Source organism: Lipophrys pholis (assembly GCF_963383615.2).
Source record: "Lipophrys pholis genome assembly, chromosome: 2".
NCBI lineage: Eukaryota > Metazoa > Chordata > Actinopteri > Blenniiformes > Blenniidae > Lipophrys > Lipophrys pholis.
The window spans coordinates 38,068,495-38,078,633 of NC_137636.1; the positions used below are offsets into that span (position 1 = coordinate 38,068,495).

At 47.0% G+C, this 10,139-nt stretch overlaps 1 protein-coding gene across 1 annotated transcript; it reads right to left on the bottom strand.

The window, feature by feature from the left end:
- Nucleotides 1–1,650: 1,650 nt before the first annotated feature.
- Nucleotides 1,651–5,961, bottom strand: LOC308126846 (phospholipase A and acyltransferase 4-like). Its single transcript, XM_080491506.1, has 5 exons — nt 5,869–5,961; nt 3,255–3,309; nt 2,973–3,087; nt 2,534–2,805; nt 1,651–2,233 (listed from the first exon to the last, which is right to left on the bottom strand). Exons 2-5 carry the CDS (start codon nt 3,267–3,269, stop codon nt 2,141–2,143), a joined length of 495 nt encoding a protein of 164 aa, XP_080347632.1. The 5' UTR covers nt 3,270–3,309; nt 5,869–5,961; the 3' UTR covers nt 1,651–2,140.
- Between the last annotated feature and the right edge of the window lie 4,178 nt (nt 5,962–10,139).

A 10,139-nucleotide genomic window follows, 5' to 3' on the forward strand; every position in this document is an offset into this window, starting at 1 on the left:
CGCCGTCACATTATTATTACGCCACCTAGTGGAAGTTTGGTCTGACTGTCACAACAACATGATCGCCTTTCCTAACTCCTTTAGGAAGTCTCCTAGCACCTTTCCTTAACTCCTTTAGGAAGCCTCCTAACACCTTTCCTTAACTCCTTTAGGAAGCTTCCTAACACCTTTACTTAACTCCTTTAGGAAGCCTCCTAACACCTTTCCTTAACTCCTTTAGGAAGCTTCCTAACACCTTTCTTTAACTCCTTTAGGAAGCTTCCTAACACCTTTCCTAACTCCTTTAGGAAGTCTTCTAGCACCTTTCCTTAACTCCTTTAGGAAGCCTCCTAACACCTTTACTAACTCCTTTAGCAAGTCTCCTAACACCTTTCCTAACTCCTTTAGGAAGCCTCCTAACACCTTTCCTTAACTCCTTTAGGAAGCCTCCTAACACCTTTCCTAACTCCTTTAGGAAGCCTCCTAACACCTTTCACTAACTCCTTTAGGAAGCCTCCTAACACCTTTACTAACTCCTTTAGGAAGCTTCCTAACACCTTTCCTTAACTCCTTTAGGAAGCTTCCTAACACCTTTACTAACTCCTTTAGGAAGCTTCCTAACACCTTTCACTAACTCCTTTAGGAAGCCTCCTAACACCTTTACTAACTCCTTTAGGAAGCTTCCTAACACCTTTCCTTAACTCCTTTAGGAAGCTTCCTAACACCTTTACTAACTCCTTTAGGAAGCTTCCTAACACCTTTACTAACTCCTTTAGGAAGTCTCCTAACACCTTTCCTAACTCCTTTAGGAAGCCTCCTAACACCTTTACTAACTCCTTTAGGAAGTCTCCTAACACCTTTCACTAACTCCTTTAGGAAGCCTCCTAACACCTTTCACTAACTCCTTTAGGAAGCCTCCTAACACCTTTCCCTAACCCCTTTAAGAAGCCTCCTAACACCTTTACTAACTCCTTTAGGAAGTCTCCTAACACCTTTCCTAACTCCTTTAGGAAGCCTCCTAACACCTTTACTAACTCCTTTAGGAAGTCTCCTAACACCTTTCACTAACTCCTTTAGGAAGCCTCCTAGCACCTTTACTAACTCCTTTAGGAAGCCTCCTAACACCTTTCACTAACTCCCTTAGGAACCCTCCTAACACCTTTCCCTAACTCCTTTAAGAAGCCTCCTAACACCTTTCCTTAACTCCTTTAGGAAGCCTCCTAACACCTTTACTAACTCCTTTAGGAAGTCTCCTAACACCTTTCCTAACTCCTTTAGGAAGCCTCCTAACACCTTTCACTAACTCCTTTAGGAAGTCTCCTAACACCTTTCCTTAACTCCTTTAGGAAGCCTCCTAACACCTTTCCTTAACTCCTTTAGGAAGCCTCCTAACACCTTTCACTAACTCCTTTAGGAAGCCTCCTAACACCTTTCCTTAACTCCTTTAGGAAGCCTCCTAACACCTTTCACTAACTCCTTTAGGAAGCCTCCTAACACCTTTCACTAACTCCTTTAGGAAGCCTCCTAGCACCTTTACTAACTCCTTTAGGAAGTCTCCTAACACCTTTCCTTAACTCCTTTAGGAAGCCTCCTAACACCTTTCCTAACTCCTTTAGGACGTGACATGTCATATTGATTCTTCCACGACACAAAGAAAAGACAAACACAATTGAAATAATTGTTTCTTTATTTCAAACATTGACAATCTTTTTAATATCAGTAGAAGAAGAGTCAGTTTCACTTCACATTCCTGTGAGCTGTACAAACAACAGCAACAATAACAAATTATGTATATTGACTTGTTAAGAATTGTTCATTTGAGCTAATTGAGTAAACTACTGATGAACTGGTATTTATACTTCATATGTGTACTACTACATGAAGGTTTCATCCTCTGAATTTCAAACTCTGACATTTGAACTTGGCACTTTGGTAAGAAACTGTATTTTCAAACTTTGAGGTCTGATGTCAGAAAGTCTTTGTCCCACATCAGGCAGCTGGAGACACAGGTGAAGGTAGACTGAACCACATTCAAACTGATATTTGTTATTTAGTTATGGCGGCAGAGTCATCGGTGACACTTTGCTGATGATCTGCTCATGAAGTTTCTCCGCTGAGGCGACGCTGGACTTCCTGTCAGTGTGTCGCCCTCTTCTTTCCTTTAGCGTCTCACCAGGGAGAAAGCCAGTCCCACGACCCCTGCCGAGATCATCACCAGACCTGTGGCCACACTTAATGTTATGGCTCCTAACACCTGCACAGAGGACCGGACATGTTTCAGTCCCTGACCAGGACGTTATGGACAACGGACGTTCAACATTTAAGCAGGAGATTAGTGTCATTCTGTATCGTACAGACCAACCAGCCCCAACAGGCCAAACTGTGTCCAACATAAGAACTGTGTCCAACATAAGAACTGTGTCCAACAGGCCAAACTGTGTCCAACATAAGAACTGTGTCCAACAGGCCAAACTGTGTCCAACATAAGAACTGTGTCCAACATAAGTGACCATCTCATGATTTCAGTGTCAAAGTGTCTTCTGGGTCCACCTACCTGGCGGGACCACTTCTTGCCGTAGCGCAGCTGAGTGGCTAAATGTTCGCAGTTGCGACTGAAGACACAGTAGGACTGAGTACTGCCCACCAGAGAACAGGCCTCTTTCACGATGACGTCTGCTGGGCGGGGTTTGCACTGCTTGTCCATGTTGTTGTTGATTTTCCACTTGCTGGTTCCCACTACGTCCTCCAGCTTCTCTCTCCTCACCGTGGCCGTCCCACCCCCAACAGACATCCCACTGACACTGCCACTGACACTGCCGAGTCCAGCTGGGGACAAATATGATGGAAAGACTGTTGATTAAAACATGTTTTCTCTTGTAAAGTTTATATTCAGGAACTATTGAGGGACATGTTGCTTCTTGAGGAGTTAAGATGACAAATTGTGTTGATTGTTTGTGACGTGTTTTGTTCCACACTTTGGGTTTGGGACTCACATTGTCCTGTCAAGTGAACGACGTCGCCGTCGCCAATGTACACAGCCCAGTGCTGATAGCCGATGCGAGAGATCTCAATCAGGTCCCCAGGCTGTGGTTCCTCACCGGAGCGACGCTGAAAGACAAAACAGACCGTTTGACTTTGTCTGGTACCAACTTCAGCATATTGGACTCAGACCAGCTGACATCTGGACAAAGACAAGACTGTTAAATAGAACCGTCCTGTTGATCAATCACAGCTCTGAGTCTCTATCAGATCAATAAGATATGAGATCTCCTCACCCGAGCTCTGGACATGTTTGTCTTTGTGTTGGACGGACTCGATGAACTTCAGCCGCTGCAAAAACAGACATTCATGTTTGAACATAACAGATATTAGCAGTTCAAAACGAATCATGAGAAGATTCTTTATTTTTTATTTTTCATTTTTTATTTTTTATTTATTTTTTCTGCCCTTGTCCTGTTCGGCAGCTTGGGCCAACAATATGATGTGATCTAGAACCTTCTGGAGTCAGAACAGTTTTTGGTCTTGCAACAGGGAGAGACCTGGAGTCTCCTCCTGTTGCCTCCTCCGTCAGAAGTTGGTATGGCTGCCGTACACGACCGGGGGGGAACGCTCAAAGAGAGAGAGAAGAGAAAAGAGAGAAAAAGGTTGGGGGGGAGGGGGTAGGGGGATAACATACAATATCCTTGTTGTGCTACATATATTATTTGCAGTTATCACACTGATCCAAATATTTTCCAACTGTTTTTGGATTAAACCAGCCTGAGCTGCTCTATCTAGACAGTAAAATGATTTCTTAGATTAACCAGCCTGAGCAGCTCTATCTAGACAGTAAGATGATTTCTTAGATTAACCAGCCTGAGCAGCTCTATCTAGACAGTAAGATGATTTCTTAGATTAACCAGCCTGAGCAGCTCTATCTAGACAGTAACGTGAAGCAGGAACATGAATTAACAAAGAGGCGACAACAAAAGAGGAACATGATTTTTAAAGTAGAGATAGAGAACAAGCAACTTCAGAAGCACCTTTAGTGAGGAGTGGAAGTGTGTGTGTGTGTGTGTGTGTGTGTGTGTGTGTGTGTGTGTGTGTGTGTGTGTGTGTGTGTGTGTGTGTGTGTGTGTGTGTGTGTGTGTGTGTGTGTGTGTGTGTGTGTGTGTGGTTTGTCCACTGGGTGTGGCCGGAACTGTTGTGGGGGGACCCGTAGCGACACCCCGGGGCCCGAGGCCATCGGGCCCGGACACCGCCACCCCGGCAGACGGAAGCCCCCCAGGCCCGGGGAGACCCCAGCGAACCACCCCAGAGAGCCACGCCCCCGCCCAAAAAGCACCTGACGGAGAATGCAGAGAGGAATCCCCCCCAGGCAAGAGGGGCCCACAAGAGAAGGATAAAGGGCACAGGGCCCCAGGCCCCGACCCAAGCCGCCAAGCTGAGAAAAGGCCGGAGCGGGGCCCCCGGGCCGAGCGGGCCGAGAGCCCCCCCGACCCCGACGGCGAGTCCCGCCGCACCCCCGGGAACAGGCCCACCCACCGCCCCCCCCCCCAACCCGGCAAGGCAGAGACGGCCCCAGCCGCCGCGTCCCGGACCAGCCCCGCCCCCAGACCCAGGAAAGCGAAGGCTGGCGCAGGCCCCGGTCGGAGAACAGTCAACTCTACACCCCCAGGAGCAGATTCTTTATAGCGTGATGTGGACTTTGTGGTCAGTCGGCACGGTCAGCGTGGAGCTTTACAGAACTTTTTCTGCTTCTTGTGTGAAGCAGTTTCTTTTCCTCATTTCCAAAGTTTGAACAAACAAAACACACGTTTGTAGTTTCTGCTGAAGTTTAATGTTGTTCTGCTTTGCTTCTGCTTTTCAAGACCTCACAGAGGAAACATCTGAGTTTGGACAGAGAATCAGAGCGGGGTCAGAGGTGGAGCCCTGTTCAGCCCTGTTCAGCCCTGTTCAGCCCTGCTCAGCCCTGTTCAGCCTTGTTCAGCCCTGTTCAGCCCTGCTCAGCCCTGTTCAGCCCTGTTCAGCCCTGCTCAGCCCTGCTCAGCCCTGTTCAGCCCTGCTCAGCCCTGCTCAGCCCTGCTCAGCCCTGCTCAGCCCTGCGCCCCCCATGACCCCCATGCCCCGATCACAACTCCCCCCTGCAGACTCACGTCTCTGACTTGTGGCCATAAAATAGTCCCAATCATTCCTGCTGCTTTTGTTTTTTAACATATTAAAAACTATATTTAAGGTCAATCTAAGTTGACGCAGCCCCACATTGTCCAGGTTGATAGGTTGTTTGTGCTGAACAGTGTGAAGAAGTTTGCCCTTCTGGGGGGTTTCCTGTGATGCCCACAATAATGGAGGTTCTTCCTGTCCTCACAGTCCTTCATCTCATAATAAACTTCTTCTATCTTAAAAACCAAAGCAGCACAAACCATCAAGACTATTTTCACTGAGTTGTTCGTGAAGTTTCGTCCTGTAAAAAATCAAAGGGAAATAAAGTACGTATAATTATCTAGTAACCGTCAACTTAATAAATCTGTCTTAGAATTGCTCAAACACAACGATCAGAGTTACTTTCATGCTGAAATGTGTTTGTGGAACAGAATATCTCAGTACAGTTTCACTGACGTCATTCAGAAATGATCAAATGTTTACAAACGATTTAACATAAAAATCAAACATGGGTTTTATATAGTGAGGGCTTCATATACCTGCTTCCAGGAAGATATTCCACATTAACATAGCATTTCTAGTTAAAGGACACAAGTTAAGAGTTTCAGGTGAAAACGAAAGTATCTGAGAGCAGAGCCGTTAACTGAGCCTCCGAGCAGACTGAAGCACTAAACACAGCAGCAGCAGCAACACGCTGCTCGTCTGGCTTTCCACTTCCATTCATGCGTTTATGTTTCCTCTTCTTACCTTTAACAACGTTAGTTTCCAGCAGTCGTCCTAAACATCAAATCTCAGTAACGAAAAGCAGCGGAACCGCCCGGGTTCTCCTCAGGATGTCCTGACAGGATGAGGGTTGGACCACTGAGGGGCCGGACATCGAGATATAAACCCCTCATTCTTCAGACAAAACAGGTTCTACATAGAAAATTCAATTTAACGCAAAAATCAAGAAATTCATCATGATCGTCATGCTTACAAAGTTAAAGCTAAAGGGTCTGTGTCTACCTGACTTTTTCTTTAGCAGTTGTTTTATTTTCTTTAATCATCTGGTCTGTGTTTAGAAGGTCCATGTTATCGTATTTGTCTGCAGAACCGACAGAAATAGAACCAACAGAGTGAAAGTGAAGGACTGGAACAGTAAAACCAAACAGAACCGACAGAAATAGAACTGAGTGAAGAACTTACAGTATAAAGACAATATACAATATATGATAGTATGAAGATTTAAAGATCTGATTGTGGAGCGAAATGACCGTCCTGTGAAATAAGAAGGGAAGAAATAAAACTGTTTGTGTGAGTGAACAGCAGGGGGCAGCAGAGACCACAACACACAAACCCACACACACACACACACACACACACACACACACATTTTTTTATCTGTTTTTATTAACTATATATAAATAGAAATATATAAATGTGCCATTAATTCATTAAAATACGAATAAATTTGATGTGTTTCATGTTGGTTTTGAAGGATGAACAAGGAGGATCAGTGTGTGTTTGAAGAGAAAATTAACTGATTTATGAGTTATTGATGAGTTATTGATGAGTTATTGATGAGTTATTGATGAGTCCCCAGCAGACGGGCCAGGACACATATTTGTGTTTCTGCTGCAGGATGTTTTTCTTTAACGCTCTTTGTTTGCTTGCTGCTAATTTTTTAATTAAAGACTCAGATTTAACCTGCAGCTACTTGATTTATACTTCATCTGCAGAAGAACAACAAAACTCACTCTCTCTCTCTCTCTCTCTCTCTCTCTCTCTCTCACACACACACACACACACACACACACACACACACACACACACACACACACACACACACACACACACACACACACACACACACACAGGTTGTCAAGGTGTAGCCCAGTCAGCAGTGCTCCGTTTCTCTTTATTGCTCCTTACTGCCCCTTCATGGCTCGTTTCTGCCCCTTGTGGTTCCTCATTGTCCCCCCGAGGCCCCTCAATGCACCCCGGGGCCCCTGGAAACCCCCCTGGGGGCCCCCCTCACGACTCCATGCCCCCCCAGCACCTCAGTTGTGCAGATGAAGCGGCTGCAGCTCAGAAAGTTTTATTTATGAGTCGAGCTCCTTTAGATTCGTCTCCTCAGCTCGGGGAACATGCAAAGTTTATCAGCAGCATCCGGACTTTGATGTGCGGTGCGTGCTACAGAGACAGAGGAGTCAGGTGGCGGCGCGCTCGCCCGGGGGGCCGCGTGACGCCCGGATCCCCTAATGGGTTCTGACGCGGCCCTGATGCTGGAGTCATTAGAAACAAGGCGCCGGCCTTTCATTGGCTCGCAGCTCCTCGTCACCACACGCTGCCTTTTCTGCAAAGTTTTGCTACAATTATCATGAATATTATCATGAACGTTATCATGAATATTTCATCCGCCTGCCGCCGAGCCACAAAGGATGCTGGGAAAAAAAACCTGTGGAAGATGTATATTTACTGCACAAAGAACACAAACATGCATCGTTTATCTCACTGCAGCTTATTTACAATCTAGATGGTGTGTGTGTGTGTGTGTGTGTGTGTGTGTGTGTGTGTGTGTGTGTGTGTGTGTGTGTGTGTGTGTGTGTGTGTGTGTGTGTGTGTGTGTGTGTGTGTGTGTGTGTGTGTGTGTTCTGAGTCGTGACAAGTGATAGAAAGTCAAGAAACTTTCAGGTGAAAAACTTTTTTCTTCATCACGTCTGCAGCTCCCAGTTATAATGATGATCAGCCAATTACTTTGAGTGTGTGTGTGTGTGTGTGTGTGTGTGTGTGTGTGTGTGTGTGTGTGTGTGTGTGTGTGTGTGTGTGTGTGTGTGTGTGTGTGTGTGTGTGTGTGTGTGTGTGTGTGTGTGTGTGTGTGTCTGTGAGTGTGTGTGTGTGTCTGTGTGTGGTGAGTGCCTGCAGTCACCAGCAGCTAAATTAAATATATACTTACATCTGATTTCAAAGCAGGAGGGAGCCTCAGTGCTGTGGAAGACTTTACTTAAGGAGGAAGAGCATCATTAAAATCTGTTTGTGTGTGTGTGTGTGTGTGTGTGTGTGTGTGTGTGTGTGTGTGTGTGTGTGTGTGTGTGTGTGTGTGTGTGTGTGTGTGTGTGTGTGTGTGTGTGTGTGTGTGTGTCTGTCTGCTTAACAGCACAGAATCACTGAGATTTACCACAGAGAAAAACACCTGAACGCACCGTAGACACACACACACACACACACACACACACACACACACACACACACACACACACACACACACACACACACACACACACACACACACACACACACAGACACACACACACACTATTGACAGACAGTGTCTTTGTCTCTTAAGGCCTCTGGTTGTTATCTGTTGCCACGGTAACAAGCGGTGGTGAATTTATGGGCATTTGTTTCACTTCCTGTTGGTCGGCGCTCTTCATCTGTCAGTGCTAACAAAGCCGTCATGTAGATGGAGTCAGTCAGTTGTGTCCTCCTCCTCCTCCTCCTCCTCCTCCTCCTCCTCCTCCTCCTCCTCCTCCTCATCCTCATCCATCATCTGATAATCACCCCATCCGGCTCCGCCCACTCACTTCTGGGATTTATTGCCCTGCACGTCGGCCCTTCGGGGCAGATTCCTCCTCCTGCAGGTAGTTTAATGAAAACCAGAGGAATCGTCAGAGGACTCACATCACCTGGAGGAAGATCTCGTCTTCATGACGTTCTGCAGGTGGATCTGCTCTCCTGCTGAGGAAGAGGAAGAGGAAGAGGAAGAAGAGAAGAAGAGGAGGAAGAGGAGGCGATAGAAGAAGAGGATGTAGTGGAGGAAGAAAAGGAAGACGAAGAGGAAGAAAAGGAGGACGTGGGGGAAGAGGAAGAGGAAGAGGAAGAGGAAGAGGAAGAGGAAGAGGAGGAGGGAATCTATATAATAGGTTTTAATTTACCACAAAGTGGTGGCTGACCTCTGGCTGTCCTGTCACCTCCCCCCACCACCCCCCACCTCCCTCTATCACCCCCTCACCTCCCTCCATCACCTCACCTCCCTCCACCCCCACCTCCCTCCATCACCCCCTCACCTCCCTCCATGACACCACCTCCCTCCACCCCCACCTCCCTCCATCACCCCCTCACCTCCTTCCATGACACCACCTCCCTCCATGACACCACCTCCCTCCATCACCCCACCTCCTCAGCTGCTCTTTAATTGTTGTAGCCCAGAAAGTAAATGAAAATCCGCCAACCCAGTAATGAATGAAAGCTATGACACACACACACACACACACACACACACACACACACACACACACACACACACACACACACACACACACACACACACACACACACTCCCGTAGGGTTTCATGTTTTCATGTTGTCTTTGGGAGAGTTGGGGGGAGTCAGATAGAGTTGAGGGGATTTGGAGGGGGTTGGGGGGAGTCGAGAGAGTCGGTGGTCCTCTGGATCCTGGTCCAGAACAAAACACATATTAGCATTAGCGGCGGCGGCGATTCGTCATCCTGCGGGAGACAAACACAATTAGAGCAGCAGAGAAGAGAGAGAGAAACTCCTGACCTCTGCAGCTAAATGCTGGACGTCTCATTGAATCAGTGTCTCAGTGTGAAAGACGAAGTGGAGGAGAGCAGGAGGAGACGTGCCGCTGCTGATTGGGCCTCCTATAATTAGAATAATATCACGTCCAGCGTTAATAACAATCCAGGAAATAAATAACTGGCCGCCCGTTAATCGCTGCGCGCTAAACTGGCTGCCTCCAAATGTGCCGAGGCCAGCGCTTCTTCCTGTTTACTCATGGGCCGCTGATCGCAGGGGGGGGAGGATGATTATTCATCTTGATAAATACATAAGGACAAAGTAAATTATGGCACTTTTTTCTCCTCGCCTCGCTCTGCTGATCGATGGCCGTCGCTAAAAACTCTGCAGAGATTCTCTACTTCCTTCTGCTCCTCACAAATATTCACTTTCACCTGCGACAGCAGCAAGGAGGCCACGCCGCTCCTCCTCCTGCTCCTTCTCCTGCTCCTTCTCCTGCT